This window comes from Cavia porcellus, unplaced genomic scaffold, assembly GCF_034190915.1.
Source record: "Cavia porcellus strain 051 isolate PalLab524CR breed Dunkin Hartley unplaced genomic scaffold, mCavPor4.1 scaffold_1, whole genome shotgun sequence".
NCBI lineage: Eukaryota > Metazoa > Chordata > Mammalia > Rodentia > Caviidae > Cavia > Cavia porcellus.
Window position 1 is genome coordinate 60937779 of NW_026947484.1, and position 25235 is coordinate 60963013.

Below are 25235 nucleotides of genomic sequence, written 5' to 3' on the forward strand. Positions count from 1 at the left end.
CCACCACTCCAAAAAGTTTCAAACAACCAACGGCATCTGAGACAGAGGACCAGCTCTGGGACCCTCGCTCCCTGCGGGCTGCTGGCCAGGCTGCAAGGGGCACTGTGCTGGGTCTGCCGTGAAGGCCTGGGCAGAAAGGTATTGATTGCTGTGCCTGCACCACAGAGGAAATGCTGGCCTCGGTGGCAGAGTCATAAAACACCTCCCAAGTCTCCCCCAGGTGCACTAGGAGGACAAGCTGGTAGAGGCAGCCTGGAAGCTCCGTGGGGCTCAGTGGCCCTTCTGGCTCTTACCCACTTCTGGCTGACAGAAGGTGTACTGGCTGCTGGAAGAGGAGCCCAGGCTGAAGCTTTCCACAGTACACGCCTCCTCAGCGATCATGATGTCTTGACTTCCAAGTTCTTCCAACTTGGGTAGCTCCAGGGTGACAATGTCTGAATCATCGCTGGCAGTTCCAAAATAGACATGGTCTCCAGGTGACTTTTCCTCCTCTGTCTAAAGAATGCACATTAAATTCAAGGGTAAAGAGCCTTTATTTCCTACATAGTTCAAAATGTACCATGTACCAACTATAATGGTAATTTGAGGTTAAAATAAAAATGTGATGTTTTACTTTTTCAACACTAGGGATAAAACTCAGGGACTGTGCACACCAGGCCCACCTACCACTGAGACTCCTGAGGCCTGAAGACATGATTTCTACACAACTATAAAGAGCCAGCCAATAGCAGGCTTGTTTTTGCTTTTTTTGGCTTGGAAACCTTATAGAATCCTTTGACAATGTTGTCAGAACCACCTGAGCTGGAGTGTGGTGTGGTGGCATGTGCCTATAATCCCCGCACTTGGAGGCTGAGGTAGGAAGATTGCCTGGACTACACAGTGAGACCTCGGCTTGAAAAAGAACCAAAATAGCACGGATCACCACCTTGCTCCTCTCGATGCGGAAACTGGAGACCACCTTTGCTGCCCTATGACCACAGGAAAGAGAGCTCTTGTTCTCTCTGTAGTTCCATAGCTATATCTCAGCACAATTCTATGTGCAGGGAATGGTGAGAGCGTGTAAGAAGCTTCAGCATCTGCACCATGCACAGTGGAACCTGGTGACCATTGTGACAGCACAGTGGCCTCTTCCTCAAGGCACCACTCATGCTCATGGCTGCAGCTTGTCAATGAACTGCAGAGGGCTCCAAAGCCTCTGTGCTCAGTTTCTCTAGGCTATTTACTCCCTGATGATCGAAGTGGATCTGTCACTCAAGCTCTTAGGTTTAATGGTAACTGATCATGAACAAAGCACCACACTCCCCTGCTGCAAACGGCAACAGTGTCCACTTTAGCTGGGCTTGAGGGAGGGGCAGCACAGGGAGGTAGCCAGGTCTCAAGGGCAGGTTCCACACAGCCTCCAGCTCTGCCACTTTCCCATGTACAACACCTGTGTTTGGTGCCTCACAGAAGCTGATTTTCACCTTAAGGTTTTCAATTAAAATGAACGATAACTGAAATATGAATGCAAGTCACAGCTAGAAATGGGGGCTTCAACTACTACTCTCTAAAATACTATTCATCCAGAAAACAAAACACAGCCACACATACAGAGTAAAACGCAAGCTTACCTCAAAGGCTGTATCTTCAGCTTCTCCTGTCAATGTCATGCTATCCTGGCTGCTTTCTGATACAAAGCAAAGATCAATCCAATTATTTTTCATTTCAAACACTGTAATCTTTTGGAGCCTGCTCCCCAGGCTGAAGTGGCTTTCATGAAATGGCAAATACAATTTTAACAGTCGTTCCACTGCTTGCAAATTGAAATTCTTTCATTTAAAGAAACAACTTTAGACACTGTACCCAACTAAACTATTTGGGATCTGCCAAGAACTCAAAGTTCATCTGACCAAATAAAATCTCCACCTTGAGATACCAAAGCACCCCAAGATGTTTCTAATGATGTTAATACAGAAGCACTGTTCTCACAGCCCAATGACATATTTCTAGCTTCTTAATGGCACATTCAAAATCCCCAAAGACAGGATTGCTGTGAGGGCTGTCCATGGTGGCTAACATATGCTCAAAACTACAGCTTTAAATCATAAATGCTTCACAGTAAGAAACCAACTATAAAAAAGAATCAAGAAAACCCAAAGTAATACCAGCTCAAAAGGCAGTTTCATAAGAATCACCTCAAAGAAAAAAAATGCAAATAAAGTAGTTCATAATATAATTTTAATGAAGTACAAAATTTTATCAGAAGCCAAAAATATTAAAAATAATAAACTTGAATTCCACAAGAAAAAAAAATTCACTGTATGCCAACAGTCATTTCCAGGTAGACAGTCTCCAGGGTGGAGTTGGCCTGGAGGAAGAGGGGCCCAAGAGACCCAGTCTGACCTCAGCCATCTGCAGGTAATCTGAGGTTTCCTCTGCCCATCGCCAATCTCCTTCCTCCCTCTCAGGACACCCAGATCTCCCTGAGGTGGCCTCAGTAGCTGCAAGGGAGCAGAGGCAAGCTGGGGCAAGCGCTGGCTAGGCTTCCACCCCACAGCCCAAAGATGTCACTGGCTGAGAGCCCCAGCAGGAGAGCAGGTTCCCTGGCAGGAGGGCTTCACAGCACTCAGGTTCCAAGGATGGGCCCCACAGAGGTAAAGAGAGCTGCACAAAGATAGGAAACCACTGAAATGCCTCGGGCTGAAGAATGAGCCACACCCTCTGCTCCCCCTGGACATGGCCGCCTACTGTCCTGAAGAGAAGAAGACATCCTGCACCCAGTTTAATGCAGACTCTGTCAAAGCTAGGAAGCAAATATGTAAAGAAAACTAAGGCTGACTGGCTGACCACCCTGGCAGAAGGCAAGGAATCACTCACCTTCCTGCTGCGGCAGCTCCTCCTGTCCCAGAGACGCAAGCTCTGGGCTCAGCTCACAGCCTTCTGCGCCTGTGACAGGGGTCACCATCTCTGCATCGGAGCCCTGGGGAAGGACAAACAACATTCACCCCTCAAGATGCCAACGTGGATCCTCTCCTTTCCAATTTGGCCCCAGAGGCTGTGCAGGAATGTGGTGGGATGGGAGTAACGCTGTGAATGCTGATTTCACAACTGTGGGGCAGGTGCGGTGGAGCACACTTGCAATCCCAGCAGTCGGGAGGCTGAAAATCAAGAGTTCTAGGCCAGCCTGGACTACACAGTGAGATCCTATCTCAAAACACCTGAGCAATACATGTGACTCCCAAAGAAACTTTCTAAGCTTTCCTATGTCTGTAAATACAAGAGCTCAAGGAATACTCTTAGACAAGGAACTTGAAAGTGCTATAGAATCTTAAGATTTAAGCTTAAAATTCAAATTTACTATCTGTTCAGAGAAATAGCCACATGCAAATTACCTGTTATGGCAATGTAAGCTAAAACACAGATTGTTCTTTCCTCGTCAAGTCCTCGTAACATAACGCAACATAAGGAACACACATTCTCCATCTTTTCAAAAGATGGAGATATTTTCTAGTTACATGATGTCAAGTAAATTACTTAACCTTTCTTTATTTTTTTCACCTATAAAATGAGAATGGGTCAGGTGTGGCACACAGTTTAACCCCAGCACTCAGGAGGCTGAGGCAGGAGCATGGCCATGAGTTTGAAGGCAGCCTGGGTTACATAAGAGAGTTCAAGCCAGCCTATGAGACCAACTCGGTGGTCAAAAAACCAACTCAGTGGTGTAAGCATAAGGTCCTGATACACTCCAAAAAACAAAAGAGAATGAGAAGCCTATTCCTCATTGAGTAGCTGATGATATGAGAATACAGCTAAGGCACAGGGCCTGATCGGTAAGAAGTTCCACATGTACTGGCTGGTGTCCTGGTGCTCAGGAAAGCTACGTGAGCACACGTGTGGAAGGTTCTGGCCCATGAAGAGCTGCCAGCACTGCTTAATGCGGGTTGGAGAACACACAAAGAAGGGAACCTTCGGCTTGAAGGTGTCAGACCACCCCTCACTGAGCACAGGAAGATGAGAAGGCACACCTCATGACTGATGATGGTCCAGCCACTGGAAGAGTCACTGTCACTGGAATTCTCAGACATTGCACCAATCTGCAAACACAAGAGCACACAAATGGACTTGTGGGATGTCTACAAGTGACCTATGGCAGGCAGCTTATTACCTTCTAGGTGGACCTGAGGCGGCGCCACCCTCCACCCAAGATTCCCATCCCAGCCACAAGGGAACACGCACCGTGTGACCAACAGGAGCTCGCTCCTAGGGACAGGGAGGCTCAAACACAAGGTGCCAAGCCTAGGCAACTGAGACCTCTTCCATGAGAAGCCTAAATTATTGTTTTTATGTAATACCTCAATTTTTAAAATTTGGCAACTATTAAAGCAGTTTTTAAAATACGCTTTTTAGCTGGGTGTGGTGATATACACCTGTAATCCCAGCAAGACAGGACAGCCTTGGTTTGAAGCCAGGCTGGGATACATGAGACTGTCTCAAAAAACCAAAAACTAAATAAAAATGAAACCTGTCTAGTTGTGAACCTCCTTTATAAAGCCTTTTTAATCATTCTCCTTGCCGGTTGCAAATTTAATTGTGCAGTCTTTGTGTCTCCCATATTTACATATGATTTCTGTACTTATAAACCCTTGTCCTGTGCAAACAGCAACATGTATCAAAAGTTTTTCTAAACTTTCTCAGTGAGCATCTGGAATTCATAATTTAATAAACAATGATGAAATACAGTTGCAAACAAGAAAACTGGTTAATGCGCTATGTAGTATTCATAGTGTGGTCTTTTGAATAACATCTACTTAGGACTGAAAAAATTTATTTTGTACTAGTTTTCTACAAGTTACCTTTTAAAGTTATAGGCATATAAATTGGCTTGGCCCTGACTAGTTTAAATTAGAAACCAAACATATGAACTTACTGGAAAATATTCTAGTATAGCATTCTATATCACAAGGCATCTTTATCTCTCCACTCCTGAATAGTTTATCTGATATGCTCGTTTTTAGAGCTAGTAACCAATCCAATCTCCCTTGTTGTTTCTGTGATACTGGGGTTCACATCATGTGTTCCACGGACTCTCATCCCGTCCACAAAGCTCAGTGTAGTAGAAAGAACAGTCAGATGTTGCAACCACACATCCCCACAGAAAGGCAGCCACAAGGAATCCCGTCTGAAATTTGTGCCCAGCTCACACCAGCCTGAGGTCCTAGCCCATGGCAGGACTGATGCTTTGGCCATGTACAGAGACAGGAGCTTTGCCAGCCAACAGAGCAACCATGATGCCACTGATCCTCCTCAGAAGCCCAGGAGCCAGGCTAGCAAGGAAGGGAAAAAATCCCCCAGCGGACCTATGCGCAGACTGCAAGCCAGGTGAGGCCCCACCTGTCTCCTGAGAGCTCCTATAGGAGCCTTAATAAAGCTGCCCTGCACTGGGCCTCCACCCTAGAGACTCCTGCTGTTGGGTAAACAAGAGCAGGTAAACAGCAGAGCAGGGAGGAAGAGGAGAGTGCCAACCAGCAGCGCAGGTGGCAGCATGTGTGCAGGGGCTCCTGTCAGGGGCAGGCGCAGGACCATGCAGCCTAGGCAGCTCCTTACTGGGTGCAACAGGGTCAGAGGTGGAACAAGCCAGGTGGGAGGCAGTGGGAGTCTGCTGCTATAGCAATGCCCTGGGAAGCCCCCTGCTGCTGCACAGGAAGCTGGCAGGCAGACAGAATGACTGAGCACTATCAGAAGACTTTAAAAAGCACACAGCAGCCTAGCAGTGTCACATGTCTGTAATCCCGGCTGTTTGGGAAGCTGAAGCAGGAGGATTCCAAATTCAAGGTCAACCTGGGCAATTAGCAAAACTGTCCCAAAATAAAGGGCTAAGAGTACAGCTCTGTGTTAGACCATACTGAGCTTTGATGCCTTAAACAAAAAACAAAAACACATCTCAGCACTCCCTGGAAGGCTGAGGCAAGAAGACCTCAAATTCCATCCCAGCCTGAGAAATTTAGCAACTTATCAAGACCTTGTCTCAAATAATAAAAATTTTAAAAAAGAAAAAAAAAAAAAAAAAAAAAAAAAAAAGAACATCTTTGAGGGCTGGGGATTTAGCTTAGCGGCATAAGCACCTGCCTTGCAAACAGGTGGTTGTGAATTCAATCCCTGGTACAGATAAAAAAAGAAATGCCGCTCATCGCTAAGGCTCGATCCCCAGTACTGGGGAAAGAAGTGGGTGGCACAGTTGTCTATACTTTGCAGAAGGACACAGCAACATTACTAGGTTTACCTCCTGAAGGAACTTCTTGCCGGCAGAGGCCCTGGTCACTCTGGAGGAGACTCATCTTACTGCAGAGAAGCCAGGGCTGCTGTTTCCTGTCTTTTGGAATTAGGCTTAGTGGTGAAGAATGGAGCACTGTCTTCCACAAGGCACAACTCTGAAGTAAAGCAACAGGCTGTAGGCTGAGGCGGGCTGCGCCAGCAACCAGCTCTACCCCGTGCACTGCCCAGCTGAACTTGGGAACACACCCTGCCCTCATGCTGCCATGTGCACCTCACAGCCAGGACAGGACTCATCTACCCTCAGTGCGCTCTAAGCACCTTACCAATACAGCCTGGGAACTGCCACCTACACCTGGAGACACCCCTTCAGGTTTGTATTTTAATGTGTTTAAATAACATTAACATAAATGCCCTCTACCAGTCAGAAACAGTCTGCAATGCACATCATGAATCTTTGTGTGCTGGGATTATAAACATGTGCCACCACTGCTAGTCCCTCCATCTGTTAGTTTTACACCTACAGAGAACAGTAAGCACCTGCCAAGGGGACAGGGCACAGCTACACATGAAATAATCACAAAACAGTTAGAAACTTCAGCACCATCTTGTATCGAGACCCACCTCTTGTTTAAGTGCAACATCACTGGGCATGGTGGCACATGCCTGCGATGCCAGCACTCAGAAGGCTGAGGCAGAACAAGGCTAGCCTGGACTACATAATGAGTTCAAGGCTAGCCTAATCTATACAGTGAGACTGTCTCAAATCCCCACCAAAAAATGAAAATAAAAATAAAATTAGTATCATGATAAGTGCTTCTTAATCCTTCTTACTTTAGGAAGTAATTAAAGCCACTAAAATCAACTACAATGCGTTGGTCAAAGCACAAAGCTGAAGTCACTCACTGCCATCCAAGCCTTCACTCACTGCATCACCACCATACAGCAAAGAACCTGGGGGCCGGGGGTGGGGGGCAGGCATCCTGGGTCCTTGCAGCCCTGGTTCCCAAAGGAGACACTGGAGGTGGGTGGGGTTCAGGTCTGCCCAGAGACTTTGGGTTCACTCCTTAACCTTAACACCAGCCCAAAACTGAGCTGGCTGTGGGAAGACTGCTGTCACAAAAGAGGGAAGACATGAGCAGGAAGAAACGCCCCACCAAAGCCAGCACTCATGACACTGTCAGAGGCTCCTCCTCGAAGGACCCTCAGTAGAAGGTGTGTGGTTTTAGTTATAGTATCAGAATAACTGGGTCCTGGGAAAAACCACTCAATACCTCCAATCAGCAGGAAACTCGGAATAGATATTGTGTAGAGTAGTATTTTCATTTTGTTTCCAGTTTGTAACCCTCACACCTGTCGTCTAACCAAGTATTTTTTTGTTTTTGGAAGCACCGGAAATTTGAATACAGGATATCCCAGGAGCTAAGAAAGCGCTCTGCCACTGAACTATATCTCTACCCGTTTCCCTTCAGACAGTGCCTGCCTAAACTGCCTATGCTGGTCTCGAATTTGTGATGTTCCTGCGGTAGTCCCCCCCCCCCCCCCCCCGAACAGCTATAACTGCACACTTGCGCCCCCACCTGGCACTCTTACTCCTGTTTGGTGTTTGAGACAGGTTCTGCTGCACAGTTCAGGCTGGCTCTGAACTTGAGTGAGTGGCCTCACCTCTCCTCCAGTGTTACTATGATGTATTTTACTTTATCTCTATAAACTGTCTCGACCTCTCTGGCAAGAAGATAAATCACTCACACATTCACATTCATGCAAGGACTGTTGGCTAACCCCTTAATCCCAGCTAGAAGGCCAAGGATTGCTACATAAAATATGCCGCTGTTGTGGCACATTTACACAGCATCTGCACAACACCTGCTAGGTTCTGGGTTCAATTCTCAGCATCCATAGGAAAGGATAATAAAATCTTATTTAAGTTTCTGAGGTATTTGCAGTATTTCGGATCAAACCCCAAGACCTTGTGCATGCCAGGCCAGCACTCTACCACTGTGTTAGAGCACCTCAGCCTAAAGTCCTAACCACCATATTTATACTAATCTGGAACAAAACACACATTTTATAAACTGGAGGCCAACTTGACCATGTCTCAGAATAAAAAAGTGGTAGGTTGCCCCAGGTTCCCGTCCCAATACAGAGGGGAAAAAAAGATTTTTCAATGCAATGTGTGTAAATTTTCAGCATTTACAAACCAGTAAATATTTTGTAACAGTACAGACGAAAAAAATGGGAAGGGGAAGTGGAGGGGGGAGGAAGGAAGAGTAAAGAAAAAAATGAGAAGAAAAAAATGGAAACAAAGCTTCTGTAAATAAGGAGGAAAACGAGTTGAAGGAGGGTTGGGGTATAGGGAAAAAAATCAAGATATACTGCCAGGTATTGAACATGCCTATAATCTTAGCACCTGGGAGGCTGAGGCAGGAGGACTGCCTCAAACTCAAGGTCAGCCTGGGCTACATAGTGAGTCCCTCTCTAAAACAAAGCAAAACAAAAAGGGTGGAAGGGGGGCCAGAGCCACAGCAGGAGGCCCTTGGTTTCACCCCCAGGGCTGGAAAAATCAATTGGCTCTCTGGACTGGGTGAGCAAAGCCCCTCCTCCGATGTCCGGCTTGCTGATCAACCCAAAGGTGAGCACCAAGATAACCCCAGGCAAACAGGTACCCCCCTTCCACAGTGAGACAAAGACCAGGTTCCACTGTGGGAGAGGAGGAGCTGGAAACAGCTGAGGAGAGGGCATTCTCAGAAAGAGCAAGACTGCACTCCAGCACCTCTCTCCACAAGGAGAACCACGCCTACAGCTTCCAAACTGCATCCAATGTATTGACTGCCACAGCTGAAGATGAGCGCCTCTCCTGCCTCATCTAAAGCCACATCTTTGATAAAGTTTGCGTAAGGCAAGTAAACAGTGTGAATTCAAAACACCAAGGGAAAATTAGGATACCTGCTGGCATGGTTATTTTCCTTTCATCAGAGTCTAATTAGGAGAAAAATCCTGATTTTCTAGGTCTGTTAGATCTTCATTTTGGAAAAGCCCAAAAGGTCTAACAGATATACAAGGTGAACACAGCTACACACTTAGCAACTAATTTTGTTCTCCTTTGAAAAAAGAAAAGTAGGACCTGGGGATTCAGCTCAGTGGCATAAGTGCCTGCGTTGGGAGCAGGCAAGTCGTGAGTCGTTCCCTGGTACCAATAAAAAAAATAAAAAAAGTAAATTAAATCGCTAGGTTCTGGATCTATATTTTCTTCCACTCTCAAAATATTTTTCAGAAGTTGCTTTTACTGTTTAAAAATATTTCTTCATTACATAATCTTAATTTAAATTTTAAACATCCTTTCTACAAAGGATAACCTAGTCTTATTTCCTCAAAGCTACCTTCATTTGGGAAGGGAAGTGGAAAGCAACTTTCTATGCTGTTCCGACCTGTTACAGTTTTGTACACCTAATCACAGACAACTGAATAAGGAACCCACAGCTAGCTACCTCGTGGTACTGAACTGGGCACCAGCACAGACATCTCCTGGTGGTCCTCACCAACCCCATATTCAGTGTGTATCCGTCTTCTCTGCCCACTGCCACCACAATTCACACCGAGCCAGATTCCCATAACCTTGGACCAGTGCCACCGAGCCCACCTGACCTTCCTCTCGGGCAGCACAGACAGCATCAGGTATGTAAACCTCACCTGATGCTGGCAGAGGACTCCATCACCTAAGTGTCACATTTCTAATTTCTCTTCAAAAATATCCCATGGAGTAAAACTGGCCATTTACAATTTACAAATGGAAGCAACAAGACACTCAGAAAGTAAACAACCTGAATCCCAACTCAATGTCTTTTCATGTGTCATCCTGGCGATACGAACCCTAATTATTCTGGAGTGTTTCAGAAAAATCAACTCTTGAACTCACATGATAAAAATACCTTATGTTACTTATTTCTAAGTGCCTCATCAAAAAAATCCTATGAATTCTTTAAGATCTCTTCATTAGATGCACTCTTTCACATGGTACAGGGACAAATCTCATCTCAGATTTCAGAGATGACTTGGTCATGTTTAGGTGCTGTAAGACAGTGGAAAAGACCTTTTGAGTAAGTTTCGTTGTTTTGAGACAGAATGTTGCTTTGTACTTCTGGCTGAGACAATTCTGCCTCAGCCTCCGGAGTGCTGTGGCACCTTATCTCTGTTATCTTTATCCCTTTCCACAGCCCTCACGGAATTTCAGTCTGATACCCTTGTGCCCTTGAAACTCCTAGAATGCAGGCTACACTTGACACATCTTGACTAAGAGCAACCTGAAGCTATAAGCTATAAAAGCTAAGAAATTAACATCTGAATCCTACAATTTGTCAGCAGATCCTCCTGCCTCAGCCTCCAGTGTTGGCTGAGGTCTTACAGGCATTGATCACCAAAACCAACTGATACTCTGTTTTAACCTAGTAAAGGCTGCAGAACCAGGAAGTAAACTCTCCAATCTGTAATGGCTATCTCTTACAACAGACAACTTCCTCACTTTAACCACACAAACACAAAACAGCCTGGCCCCAGCACCTTGCACAGTGAGATGAGCCTGCAGCTTCTGCTGAAAAGTACCAGGGCTGAAGGATCCTCGAGGGTGTGCCCACATCCTCTACTGCTTCATTTATAATTGTCCAGTTCTCACACCTGATTTTTAAAGTCTTAACTTGGATAAAAACATGATACTTAGGTAACAGTACTATGGAATAAATTAGTCAATCGGATAGATTTTTTATGCCCTATGAATGAGCATAAAGCCTAACAGTAAAACAAAGTACACAAAACACAGGAGTAACAAGTAGAAAATATTGCAAAGAAAATTTGAAGAAGGCAATCTGCAAAAGCAATCTCAGAAAGTAAAATGTGGTAAGGGAGAAAGATGTAAAAGGTATCCAGGTGTCATGTACCTGTTCCAGCCCCCCATGATGAATGAGTGACCAGAGATATAGCTCCGTGGCACTAGCACCTGCCTGGCTAGTGCAAGGTCATGGGTTCAATCGTCAGTACCAAAAAAAACAAAAAAACTTTTGGGGGGGCTGGGAGTGATATGCATGCTTAAAATCCTAGCACTTGGGAAGCAGAGGCAGGAGTATCGCTACAGGTTTGAGACCAGCCTGGGCTACAAAATGAGCTCAAGGCCAGCCTGAAATGCATAATAAGACCCTGTTCTCAAAAGGACCAGAAAAAAAAAAAAAGACTTGAGAGTACAACTTAGTGGAGAGCAGTTGCCAGCATTTGTGAGCTCCTAGATTCTAATCCTAGTGTCAAACCAAAAAGAAAAAAAAGTACACACAAATGAAGCACTACAACCTCCTATGAAGTAAAGCTTTTTTCTACAGAAAACTTGAAAAATGCAGAAGTACAAATTGAAAAATCATTGTAGTGGGCCTGGAACACAGCTCAGCGGCACAGTGCCTGCCTGGCAGGTATAAGCTCCTGAGTTCAATTCCCAGTATCCACCAAAAACCCTCAAAAACAACAACAAAAATCATTTGTAGTTTCCTTTGAATCTTTTACCAATATAAATATAGTCAGTTCTGGGGTGGTATAGCTCAGTGGTACATCCTATGCCCACCATCAACAGGGTCCTTGGGTCCAATCCCCAGGACAGGGAGGAAAACAAGCTTCACTTCTTGTTCTATGGTTTAGCTAACAAAACCAGTTTCTCAGCACCCAAGGAAGCTGAGGCAGAAGGATCACACCTTACAGGCCAGCCGGGGCAACTTTATGAAACTGCCTCTAAATAAATAAAATGGACTCAGGATGTGGAACACTGTGCGGCTTTCTCTGTATTAAACAAAAATAAACCAGAACAACAATGACAAAAACCCTAGTGTTTTTATTATGTGTTTAGGTTTTTTTGAAGCAAGGCATTGCTTTGAGTGCAGGCTGGCCTTGAACCTCTGGAGATCTCCTGCCTCAGCCTCTCAAGTGCTGAGATTACAGGCATGCATCACCACACCCAGCTCCTAAAACCTGTTTTTAACTACTCTATTTTCTCACCTGTTTCAATTTTAAAGTATTTCTCATAACCCTTAAGCACTATCTTGGAATAATTTTGACAGCCTGAATAGAATCTCAATCAGTACAAATGTATTAATGCAACATCTTCACTTTCCAAATCCTTTCTCCTGTGTAACCTGAAGTCAAGAAAGAAAACCACGACACTATCTAGATGTGAAAAAAATCCCCTGAGAAATGTGCATCCTAGCAGAATTTAAACCCACACACCTGTAACCCCGGCAGCCTGAGAGGCTGGAGCACCAGGACCTAGATCAAAATTAGATTTTAGTAATAAAAAAAAAAGTGGGGATGTAGCCCCATCTGAAATAGTGACACGTTATACACCACCCAGTGGCAGTGGCCTTATTGGCAAAGGCAAATTACTCCTAAAACTGCAGTACCAAAGTAGTTGCCTATTCTAGCTTTAAGAAAGCCACATCCTGTTTCTCAAAGCACAAGCAAACAGGGCAGGCAGGGCAATGTAATCCCAGTTCGTGGGGAGGCCAAGGTCATAGCCAGCCTGGGCTACATCGTGCGACCCTGTCTATTAAAAGAAAAAGGTTAGAGGGGGGCAAATTTCACCATACAACAAAGCACCTTCAATGGTCGAGCTCCTTAAAATCGCGCGCCTAAACTGGGCGTGGCGGCTCACGCCTGTAATCCCTGCACTCCGCAGGCTGAGTTCCAGGCCAGCCTAGATTATCTGGTGAATTTTAGGCCAGCAAGAATTACAAGGCGAGATCCTGGCTCAAAGGATCGGCCCCGCACACACACCAAAAGATCGACCGACTGTAATCCCCGCTCCTCGGAGGCGGAGGCAGCAAGACTACAAAGCTAGAGCGCAGCGCCGGCAATGTAACAAGATCCTGTCTCAAAACACTCAAAAGGGCTGTTGATATACTTGAGTGAAAAGTCCTAAACTAGAGAATGAAAAACAGAAAAGGGGTGGTGGAAGCGGTCGCGGAAGCACGGTTGGAATCCCCAAGAGAGACACCGCCGCGCGGGACAGCTGGGAGCGAGTTCGGGCCTCCGCAAAAGCGGCGCTCGGGCGGGAAGCGCAAGGGAAGGGATCCGCTCCCGCCGGCGGACGCAGAGAGGAACCAGAGCACCAGTCCCAACAGCTGGGTCGCAGCCGGGCGGCCGGGGGACAAGGGATTCGTGTTGCCGGCGAGGAGGCGCTCTGCACCCGCCGCAGTCCCGCCGCACGCAGACTGGCCAGGACGTCAGGCCTCGCGCCGGGACGCCGGAACGTAGCCCTCGCCGCCCGACCCGCAGCGCTCCGCACCTACCTGAAGCGAGCACCCCGACCCACGGCGTGCTGTCGCGGTGGCGACTGTGACCCTCGGTGCCGGTGACACCTCATAAAAACAACCAGATCGCGGCAGCCAGAGGCGGGGCCTGAGCGCGGCGCATGCCGGGAGGCGTAGTCCCGCTTGCGCCCTGGGCCAGGCGCCTAGTGCCCGGTGAACTAGAATTCCCAGGGAGCTGCGCGCCGCCGGAAGTGGTGGGGCTCTGGCCCTCACAACATCCGGTCCTTGAGCCTGACCTGTTGCTATGGAGACGGCGGCAAGCGCGGGAGAGAACGTGCGACGTGTAGCTTGCGGCTAGCAAAGCCTCCCGGACAGGCGAACTGGGCCACAGGTGGACCTCGGCAGGACTGCTCACGGAAGGAAGGATCGTCGGACGAAAGGATCTAGCGGGCGGATGGCGCCTGGGCGGGTCGGTGCAGAGCTAGAGGGTTTTGGGAATCTGCATTCTTTGACTCGGAGGCTACCCCTCCTCTCACCCTAGAAATCATCCTTCCCACCGGCCGTGAAGCTTTGCGCTTGCAAACCTAGCCACACGGTTCTGGAGGTGGAGAGGGACAGAGGTCACAGTTCCTGCCTTGTGCAGCTCTGTAGAGGTTCTATTTCATCATTCGCGTTCTAAAGGGCTTTGTGCTTTGTTAAACTTGACCAAATAATGTGTAAATTTTCCCCCGCTCTGGGTGGCAATACTTGGGATTGAAGCCTCAACCACTGAGCTAGTCAGTACATCCAAAGGACACTTCATGTGGGTATTATGATTCAGATGCTCAATCACAGTGTTCATAGCTTCAGGTTGTTGAGAGGCGTGTCAAACTTAGATTGTATACCAGTGGATTTACATGAAGTCACAAGGATGTTAGATGAGATGAGGGTTCTTGTTGAATGGCTATTGAAGGGATAAAGATAGCCCAGGATAAGCCTGGAAGGATGATTGTAATGAATTCAAGGTCAGGCCAGAACTGTTTCTAAAAAACCAAAACAAAACAACAAAAGAGAGCTCAAGATAACTTTAGCTCTTGATCTGCCATATTCCTTGATTTGCAGTTGTGATAGTCTAGTGAGCCAAGGCCCAACAATCTGCATGTAGATCTTCATGGAGATGTGGCTCAATGGCTACACCCCAGACCAAAAGTAAACATGCTTTATCTCATTTTAGACTTGAAGAAATTGAGATTACACAATGGTTAGTTCTAGAATTTCTGAAGAATCTCAGCCTCGTGAATGACAGGTCTATTGCAGTCTTGAAAGAAAAAGAAGAGAACTTCAATGCATATAAACATTGCTCTAGGTTTTGGTGGGAGGCTGATTTGAGACTGGGCTGTGTAGTGCAGGCTGGCCTCAGAACCACTGCCACCCTCTCTGCCTGAGCCTCCCGAGTGCTGGGGTCACAGGTGTGTCCCACCACATCTGGCTCACACTGTTCTATTTAAAGTCACATTTAAATTTCTTGTCAAGGCAAAAGCCAGTTATCCTAGCATTCAGACTGAGGCAGGAAGATCAAAATTTGCAAGTAATTTAGCTACTTAGACCCTTTCTCAAAATTAAAAATGACTGGGGATGGAGCTCAGTGGTGGAGCACCCCAGGTTCCGTCCCCAGTATCACACATCATCACCATTGGCTTATCTTTTCCCATGGGAGATGGGCACAGTACAAGTTTCCCAGTGAAACTGTTGGCTGTTGTGTGACCCACCTGGCCCACAGCCTGCCATTCTCCAGACCCCTGCCCACCTCAGTCAGCTTCTCCAGGCTGCCTCAGCTCCTTCTGACCATGATTTTGCTGGGCAGAGTCCCAGGAGGTTCCCTGACTCCTATCACAGAAAAAGTTTTCAAGTCGCATCAGTAAGAGGCACAGAGGGGTTTGTTTTAGGCAGAAATCTTAAAAGTATTCATTGAAAGAAAGTGCAGGGCCTCAAAAGATGTAAAATACCTTTACAGGATTTGAGGGTGATGGGCCTAGAAGAAAAGCATAAACAAAGAATATTGATATGAATGACCTTGAGTAGCTGCTGGAATCCGAGTCTCTTTTTATAATTATTTTTTTGAGATATGGTCTCACTGTGCAGTTCAGGCTGTGCTGAACTCTTGGCAGTCCTCCTGCTTCAGCCTTGCCAGTGCTAGGATTACAGGTGTACCACCACATTCCCAAAACATCCTGCTCAAAAAGTGATCTATTTATTTGGCGGTGGTGGGGCTTAACTTGGCCTCATGATGCTAGGCAAGTGCTCTGCTTCCAGGCTATACTCCCAGCTGCTATTACATCTCACAGCTCTTTTTTTGGCAGGAGCCCCTTTATTTCTTCCTGTGAAGGGGCGATGAGCCAGGCAGCTCCCCTGTCCTTCTTGCAGGTCCCAGCACAGGCCAAACTCCCCTCCAGCTGAGGCAGAGGCCAAGTGTGAAGTCAGCCCTGAGTCCCAGGGCAGCACAGCACCACATTAGCCAGGTGACAACTTCCCAGCAAGGTGGCTTGGCAGGGCCTCTGGTGGGCAGAAAGCCCAGGTTGTGTTTGCAGAACTGACCTGTCAGGAGCCTGATGCCCTCCTCCTGGATGATCCAACCAATAACTTACTGCTTTTTTAATACATGAAGAATTGGTGTGTTTCAGGATTCAAATCAAATTACATTGGGATCACTGGCATATGGCACCAGGCTTATGCGAGTGGTTCAGTAATGTAGTTCACGGTGCTGTTGAGCTCACAATGTAGACCAGCCTGACCTCAAATTTGCAGCAGTCCTCCTGTCTCCCGAGTGCTGGAATCACAGGTGTGCACCAAGCCTGGCATTAAAAACTCTTAAGAAAACAGGAGGGGCTGGAGATTTAGCTCAGTGACTTTGTAAGTGCTTTCTTGGCAAACGCAAGGTCATGAGTTCAATCTCCGGTACCAAAAAAGAAAGAAAGGAAGGAAGGAGGAAAGAAAGAAGGTGAGGGGGGGGGGAGGAAGGAAGGAAGGAAAGAAAACTAGAGCTGAGCTGGTGGCACATGCTTGTGATCCCAGCACTCAGGAGGTTGAGACAGGAAAATTCCCACGAGTTGCAGGTCAGTCTCAACTACATAGTTAAGGCCAGCCTGACTACATAGCAAAACCCTGTCTCAAAACAACAAAATACAATTTTTAAGTTGTTATTTTCTTGTCTCAGATCCACCATCCTTTATTTCTTCTGTCTTATCTCAGCTGGCTCCACCTCTTGTAAGGACAAGGAAGCCCTGTGCTCAGGTGAAGCCAGGAGTGGCAGCTGAGCCTCCAGGACCTGTGCTGGGGCCTCAGACTCTCACCCCACCCCCACAACTTGCTGTGACCCAAGAGGAAGAGCCTCCGGCAAGCTGGGGTTGAAAATCCAGCTCCACCTTGCATCCTGTCCTTATTTGAGGCACTGTCCGCCTTTATGTCCAATTTAATTAGCAAAGTTAAAAGAATGAGTGGCCTTAAAAATGACTTTGTCACAGCTGGACACTGTAGCACACACCTGTAATCCCAGCACTGGGAGGCTGATGCAGAAGAAATGTTCAAGCCCAGCCTTAGTAAGTCAGTGACTTAGCAACGCTGTCTCAATAATAAATCTTAAAGGGCTTGGGATATGCTTCACTGCAACAAAAACGAAACAGTGTAAAGGGAATTTAAAAAAAGCTTTCTTACATTGAATTTTTTTTCTTTTTTTTGCAGACAGGAGGGGCTCACTATGTAGTTCAGGCTGGCCTTGAACTCAGTAATCCTCCTGCCTCAGCCTCCCTAGTACTGGGATTACAGGCATGTGCCACCTGAGTTTTTTTGATAGAACCTTCAAAGGCCAAAAACCTTTCAGAAGTATTGAGACCAGCTGTGTCACTCGTCCCCGTAATGTAGCACTCTAGGCCGCTGTGGCAAGAGGGGCTACAGGTTCGAGCCAGGGTTGAAGGCTGGGGATGTAGCTCAGTGTGAAGGCTCAGTCCCCAAGGATGCAAGGGGAAAAGGCCACAGGAATTCCCAAAACAGAGAACAAGGCGGGCTTTCCATGATCTGTGGTGAAGTGAGGTCACCAGAGTCAGATTCCAAATCTAAAAGATAATTCAGCTGTTGGCGCTGGCTCAGTCCCTCTTCCCTCAGAATTTAGATTGCCTGGCAGAGTACAAAGGGAGGAAAGGGCACCTCACAAAGGACAGTCCGCTAAGGAATGGCCCCTGTGTCACCAGGGAATCACTCAGACTCGGGGCGTCTGAGGATAAGGCCCGCTTGTGTAGTGTAATCTACTTAGCACAGGTGAACAAGGTGTGCCGTCACGCACTACATAAGAACGTAAACTGAGATGTCAGCCTGTAAGAATTATGCACACAGTAAAGATGCGGGCAGCTCTTCACCCTCGAACTCTTATGCTTTGATCCATGCTGCTTGCTGTTGTTGCTGATATCTTGTACCCAATGTTCTTTAATCTTGGGGCCTCACCCAGGAAAGTTCTGCCCCTCAGGGCAGATGGATACTCCTCGTACCCCTCGGAGGTAATCATTACTATGAGACCTGGTGGTGCAAGCCCATCGCCTACTGCCCTTGCTGCCGGGCAGGCAGGCGAGGGCACAGTCAGGGAGCCTGGACTAGGGTCTTTTAAAAAAAAGAAAAAGTGGGCTGGGGATTTAGCTCAGCAGCATAAGCGCCTGCCTCACAAGCAGGCAGCTGTGAGTTTGATCCCCGGTACCGATAAAAAGGAAAAAGACAAAAAAAAAAAAAAAGTATTGCCGGAGATTTATCTCAATGGTATAAGCGCCTGTCTGGCAAGCATGAGGTCATAAGTTTGATCCCCAGTACCAAAAAGAAAAAAAAAGTGGTATAAACCAGGTATAGTAGCACATGCCTGTCAACCCCAGCATTCTGGAGTCTCAGGCAAGACCAGTGATTTCAAGGCCAGCCTGGACTATACAGTGAGACCCTGTCTCAAAAACAAGCAGAGCTTTGAAATACCGTCTTTATAATTGGTCTGGTTCAGCCTGTCAAGAACCTAGAATTAACAGGCCTATACCGCTATGCACAGCTATTTCTTTGGTATACAATTCAAAACTAAGGTTCAGTTATGGCGCCTGCGCACGTGCGTGCAAACGTGCGTGTGTGGTGTGCCAGGGATGAACCCGGGGTCTTGCAGAGCACTGGCGCCGCAGGTGCGCACCCCATTCCTGCCCCAGCCCTTCAGTAGTTACCCACTCCCTACAGAGAGCCAGGCTCACGGCAACCCCGTGAGGTGCAGCTGTTTCCCCTGGACCGATAAATGTGACAGGTGCCCGGCAGCTGTGCCTTAGTCATGGGCTGGTATGTTAGCTCTGCTTCCAGGTGGGCGAGTTGTCTGGTTTAAATTCTTCTACATTTATTATTGAGTGGTAGGTGCTATAGCATTATTGGACTTTTTTAAAAAAACGAATTTTGGCAGTGCTGGAAACTGAACCCAGGGCCCTGCAAATCCCTGGACTGGAGCTCTACCTCAGGGCTAGGACCTCAGGTGCAGCACAACTCAGACCACCAAGAGGTCTTGGCTCTGGCCCTGCAGCTCCTGATCCCACCTGTCTCCTCACCTTGCTCCCCTCAGAGGTTTAATGAGCCTTGCCTGCTGACACCCTAGATAAGAGCCCTAAACAGCTCCCTGAAGACTTGGCGTTTCTCCTCACACCACTCACCACAAAGTTGTGTAATTATTTGCTTACTGGCTGTCCATCACAAAAACTGAGTTGAACCTTCTCTTCCAACTGTAATTTATTACAGATTTTCCCAATGTTTACAATGTTACTACAAATTCCCACTGGGTTTTTTTTTTTTTTTTTACAAATTTGTAATAAATTTTCATGGTATGAGTAAAAGATATTGGTATTGTTTTGCTTTTGACTTTGTGGCACCGGGGGTTGAACCTAGAGCTGTGGCACTGAGGTACATTCCCAGCTCTTTTTTGACACAGGGTCTTGATACATTGCTGAATTGCCTAGACTGGACTCGAACCTGCAGCCCTCCTGCCTCCCAGAGCACCAGGGTTACTGGCATGCAGCGCCATGCCCAATTTAGTGTAAAGTTTTTAAAAATTCTTTCATGTGCATGTCTGGCAGCTTTGCTCTGTACAGAGCAAAGTCTTGAGTAGGTGTCCTTTTCAGTGCTTTCAAACGAGATCAGAGTGGAGCCACAGGGCCGCTGTACTGTGTGGTCATTGATGGACTTCCTGTGCTTGCCTCTTAGGATGGGAAGAGGAGCATTTCGGCAGCAGGCTCAGACGCAGAAATGCAAGCTGCCCGGCAGCCCCCGTGCCTGAGCCCCGGCAACCCCGTCTTCTCCTGCATGCTGGACCCCAAAACGCTGCACACCGCCACCTCTCTGTCGAAGCCCGAGATGATCATGTACAAAACCAGCGGGGGTCGCTACGGGGAGTTTTCCCCACTGCCGCAGTTCCTGCCCTGCAGTTACATTCCGAAGGAGCAGGGGTTTTCAAACCATATCAGAGCAACGGGACTTTTTCAGAACAACACACTCAATACTGCGCTTGACAGAACCAGAACCATTGATTTCCCCAATTTTCAACATACTCTGTGAAAACATATTCCTCTGAAAATTTAAGAGACAATGTACCCAGAAAAATGAGTTGCAAATCTAAAGCTAGAATACTTAGATTAAAAACAGATCTGAATAAATGAAAATATACCACTAAGAAATACAGACATTTTCATTCATCACTGACAGTGACTTTTTCTCCTCCTTTTTTCCAGATAGGGTCTCTGCTGTGTAAGCCAGGTTAGCATGGAACACCCAGTCCTCCTGCCTCAGCCTCTCAAACTGCCTGGGTCACATAGCCAGGGTTTGTTGAGTCTCCTGGTTGCCCATGCTGGTCTCAAGGTGGCAACCCTTCTGACTCAGCCTCCCAGTGTGACTAAAGGAAAATGTGCTGCCTTTGTCTTTTTTCTATGCTGGGGATTGAACCCTGGGTCTCGGCATGCAAGCTGGCTCTGCTCCACTACTGAACTTTACTTCTTCCCTCCCCACTCTTTCTTTTGAGATGGGGTCTTGCTAAGTGGCCTTGGCTGGGTTTGAACTTGCAGTTGGAGAGCTGGGATTAGGGTGTCAGCCATACAATCTGCACCTTTTGTTTTTGTTTTGCTTTGCTTTTTTGAGGCAAGGTCTCACTATGCAGCCCAGGCTGACCTCAAACTTTTGGTATCTTCCTGAGTGCTGTTTGTGGGGAACCATCCAGACAACTTGAAAAGAGCAACTCTGTCCTTTGTGGATAAACCTGGCCCTACCTCGAAGTTTCAGTATGTACAGAGCTGGCTGAGCTATTTCTTTGTCCCTTCAATGGGTTTTAAGCAATGTGAATTGGGCTGACTGAGGAGCTGATGTGTAATCTCTAAGACACAGTGACAGGTTGGTGTTACCCCACCGACTGACCCCCCAAATACGTGGCTGAGCCAGGTGGCATGGAGAGCCCACTCCACACTGTTGGCTGGGACTGAGCCTCAAGAAAGAGGCTGTGACTTCCCAGAGCAAAAAGGTTTGTACATCAGAGCAGAAACACCGACCCCACATTATTTGATAGTATCTCAGTTGTGTTATGCAGATTGCTCTCTGCATTTCTTGCCCTCTGTTCAAGGCCTCCTACCTAGCCCAGCTGACTTCCCACCACTCTGTTACTCATCCCCAGCCCCTCCCCTCGTGGAGAATTAATAAAACCTAGGAATGGCCTGGGTCAGGGCCTTTGTTCCGGTGAACACCATCTTGGCTGGACTTAGGGCCCCTGGCTCCCCACAACTGTGTGTATGTCTGTGTCTGTCTTCTTGCTGTGGGTTGCACTGGAAGTGGTAGATTGGAATTAACTCACTAGAATTTCAATAACTTCTTGGGATTATAAATATAAACCTTCCTGGACCGAATCGAGAACAAGCCTGTCCATGAGACAGGCATGCAACCAACTATGCATCCTTTCTGTGGCCCTTCTGGTGTGGAAAGCCAGCCTCACGCTCAGCTCACAGAGACGCTTCCTCTGTCTTGTAAAAGGATTGGCTGCACAGTCCGTTAAGACCTATTAGCTGAATAAGCTGTAGTTTTGGTTTTGGAAAATGGCCAAAGTGGGCCAGGGATTTAGCTCAGCAGCACAAGTGCTTGCTTGGCAAGTGCAAGGTCATGCATTTGATCCCTGGAACAGGAGAAAAATAGTCCAGTTTTTGTTTTTAAAACAAAGTTGGAGATAAGGTTTTCTCAGAACAGTAGTTGTTTTTACAGGCTTTCCTGGTCTAAGCATCATCAGCCAGTGGCAACCAGGTCGTAAAGAAAAGCCAGGCTTGGTAGCTCTGTGAGGGGGAGGGACTGGACCTAAAGGTATTTACCCCAGTATGGCAGCATGGCGTGGCAGACCTGACGTGGCAGACATGACACACAGACCAGCCCTCCATGAACTCAGCAGTTCACTTGAGGAAGCCACATGGTTAGACACTACTAAGTGTCACCATGCCATGCCAAGGATTTTGTTCCAAAAGCAACTGTAATTCAGTAACAAACAATGTTACAAATATATTAACTATATGGTAATTCTTTTGTTAAAATTTTTTAAGTATTATAATTCTTGTTAGAAATTATATAAAGCAAATGTTTCATTTTCTACAGATGTCTAATGTGTAGCCCTTCAAGCAGTAAAGTATTAAAACAGTACATGGATTCCATACAATCATCTGTAATGTGTACAGAGATTCCCAACAGCTCCAGTTTGTTTTGTTGAAACACAATCTCATATATCTCGGGTTGGTCTGAACTCTAGATCTTCCTGCTTCAGCCTCCCAAGTGATAGGAGCTGCCACCACACCCAGCTCCTATTTCTGAAAACTAAAAACCTGGTGTAAATACCTGGTACTCAACTAGCTGCTCCCAGTAGTCACTGTGATTTGAGTTCTGTTCCTTGAATGACATTTCGAATCTTCTCAGCATCATTTTGCACAGTTGTATTGGCTGGGTCAATTCTAAGTGCAGCTTCGTAATCCTGAAGGCCTGCATTCACAGAGCAACAGTGATAAACACATACTTTATGAGTAATTAACAAGGGAATACCTGTATTATAAACATAAATTTTAAATCAGTTTCCCTACCCTTACATATGATAATATCCCTACCAGATTAGAGGCATTCTTATCTGATTTAGAAAACAGTTACTTTTATTCAGGGTCCAGAAAGAAGCAGCTGGGGCTGGGGATTTAGCTCAGCGGCATAAGTACCTGCCTTGCAAGCAGGCGGTCGTGAGTTGGATCCCCGGTACCGATAAAAATGAAAAAGACAAAAAAAAAAAAAAAAAAACCAGAAAGAAGCAACTCTCCCAGCATGGTACTGTAGGCCTGTGTAACTCCAGCACTCAGGAGGCTGAGGCAGGAGGATCACTGTGAGTTTGTGTTATACAGTAAGGTCAAGGCCAGCCGAAATTAAACAGCAAGAGCCTATCTCAAAAAAAAAAAAAATGCAGCAGCTATTTTACTTACTTTATTTATGGTACTAGGGGTTGAACCCATCCCTTTGTTTTCTTATGTAGGACAGGGTCTTGCTGAGTCACAACACTGCCAGGGCTGGGTTGGCATTGCTGATCCTCCTGCCTCAGCCTACCCTAGTATTGGGATTATGGTGTGCACCACCGTACCTGAGTGGCTATTTTAAATCTAAATGCAGAAAAACTAACAGTTTAAGCTCGTTAAAATACAAACAGGCTCAGCCAGGTATGGTGGAGCATGCCTATAATCCCAACATTCTGGTAGGCAGAGGCAAGAGGACTCCAGCAAGCTCCAGGCCAGCCTGGGCTGCACAGTGAGGCACTGTCTCAAAAAACCAAACTGAGCTGAGTTCAAGGACAGACTAGACTACCAAGTGAGTTCAAGCCAGCTGAACTACAAAAAGAAAAACGAAAATGAACATATTATATAGATAACTAAATTGGGCAGAAATATTCCAGGCAGTCAGAGTGGGGTGGGCCCTCAAGAGAGTCAGGTGCAGAAGATGACAACACCTTACCACTGTGGCTGGAGGCGCATCTGTGGGATGCCACGCCTCATGATAAAGCCAAAGGACCCAGCCTATATGTTCAAACCGGGTGTGGTGGTAAGTGTTTATAATCTCAGCACTTGGGAAGCTGAGGCAGGAGGATGGTTGCCAGTTCCAGACCAAACTGGGTTGCAAAGTGAGTTCAAAGCCAGGCATGGTGGCTCATGCCTGTAATCCCAGCACTCGGGAGGCTGAGGCAAGAGGATCATTGTGAGTTCAAGACCAGCCTGGGCTACAAAGTGAGCACAAGACCAGCCTCAACTGCATAGCGAGACCCTGTCTCAAAAAGACAAACAAAACAAAACAAAGTGAGCTCAAGGCCAACCTGGACTGCATAGTGAGACTCTGTCTCAAGACCTTATCTCAAAACAAAACAAAACAAAACAAAACAAAACAGGCCTATGTGCTTCCCCAAGGGATAAGAGATACACTGGACCAGTAAAGTCTAGAGACAGCATCAGCTCAGTGAGTGGCCAAGACTGTTGGACCCACCACTTCCTGAGGAGTGCTTTGTTCTTCCCATGAGCACCTGCTGCCTGACTTGCTTCCCCCAATGAATCGGTGTTACCCAGCTGCTACCCTTATTGGTTGATCATAGCTTTAACCCCCACTGGACCCACCTTGTGATTTTGTTCTATAAAGCTTCCTCCAGAAAGGGGGCTCATTGGCAACCCACTCGGGGTCCCTCCTGCCCCTCAGGAGCTATCTCTACCCCTCAATAAGTATTTCCCATTCTTAACCTCTGCTGTTCCTTGGCATTCATTCTTTGATTCTGGGAAACAGGAACTCAGCATTTCAGACATCTAGTGGGCTGGGAGTTATAGTATTTTTCATTTGCAGGTGCTCTAGCATTTCCCATATCAATAAACTTGAGTTTACACATCTAGAGAATACATTTAATCACATCAATGAAAATGCAACTCAGAAATCCTAGGTACGAGAACACTGGGGACCGAACCCAGGACAGGTACACAATAGGCAATAGCTGCCCAGCAGCCGAAAAGCCAAGACCTCTGCAAAGTTCTGTAGAGCCACTCCACACCTTCTGCTCATGGACAAGGAAGGTTTTTTCTGTAATTATGTACAGAATTCCTTTGAGAAAAGTTGGGTAAAAAGAAAAGTATAGTGGACTTTACTAAAAACAAGCTACACCACTGAGCTATTCCTACAATAAATCTTTAAAATAAAATTCTGGCTGGGGTGGTGGCATATACCTGTAATCACAGGAACCTAGGAGGCTAAGGAAGGAGGAACACAATTTCAAGTCCAGCCTGCACAGCTTATGGACATCTTGTCTCAAAATTTTAAAAGGCTGGGATGTGAAAGGTATTGGATTTAATTCCCTGTACTACAATCAATAAGATTTTAAGAGGTATTTGTATTTTCTGATACATTTCTGATAATAAAGCAAATGCTAAAATTAGAAAATCACAAAGTCCTAAAAGCCACAATCTGAAACAACCCGAAGACATTTTTCCCAGTGCACAGCTCGCCATCGGGAACTTTGCTATCGGTTTCTCACCCTCGACATACAGTTCCAGCTGGCAGAATGCGGCTCCCCGTCGAACATGTGCTTTCATTCTTGCATCCGCATTGTCCGCGACAGGCGGGGTCAGCAGCTCCAAAGCCTTGCAGACATAAATACACACA

At 46.6% G+C, this 25235-nt stretch overlaps 3 protein-coding genes across 16 annotated transcripts in view; 1 reads left to right on the forward strand and 2 right to left on the reverse strand.

The window, feature by feature from the left end:
• The window catches only part of Ccpg1 (cell cycle progression 1), a 27416-nt gene extending 13682 nt beyond the window's left edge, over positions 1-13734 (reverse strand). For all 5 annotated transcript variants that reach the window (XM_063249124.1, XM_005004582.4, XM_013154607.3 and 2 more), the window contains exons 1-5: positions 13566-13734; positions 4005-4073; positions 2857-2959; positions 1611-1666; positions 294-495 (exon numbers count right to left, since the gene is read on the reverse strand). In XM_063249124.1, the coding sequence (XP_063105194.1) occupies positions 294-495; positions 1611-1666; positions 2857-2959; positions 4005-4064 (421 nt within the window). In that variant the 5' untranslated portion in view covers positions 4065-4073; positions 13566-13734. The remainder of the gene's footprint in view (positions 1-293; positions 496-1610; positions 1667-2856; positions 2960-4004; positions 4074-13565) is intronic.
• A 51-nt stretch (positions 13735-13785) lies between these two features.
• Positions 13786-20230, forward strand: Pierce2 (piercer of microtubule wall 2). The gene is made up of 2 exons (XM_013154739.3): positions 13786-13995; positions 19761-20230. Exons 1-2 carry the CDS (start codon positions 13981-13983, stop codon positions 20109-20111), a joined length of 366 nt encoding a protein of 121 aa, XP_013010193.2. The 5' UTR covers positions 13786-13980; the 3' UTR covers positions 20112-20230.
• The window catches only part of Dnaaf4 (dynein axonemal assembly factor 4), a 74387-nt gene continuing 68423 nt past the window's right edge, over positions 19272-25235 (reverse strand). For 6 of the 10 annotated variants that reach the window (XM_063249182.1, XM_063249173.1, XM_063249177.1 and 3 more), the window contains 2 exons: positions 25108-25213; positions 22224-22550 (listed from right to left, as the gene is read on the reverse strand). In XM_063249182.1, coding sequence (XP_063105252.1) covers positions 22438-22550; positions 25108-25213 — 219 coding nt within the window. In that variant the 3' untranslated portion in view covers positions 22224-22437. Of the gene's footprint in view, positions 19976-22223; positions 22551-25107; positions 25214-25235 lie in introns of those variants that run through there. The other 4 variants (XR_010047617.1, XM_013154734.3, XM_013154735.3 and 1 more) reach the window with 4 other exon arrangements.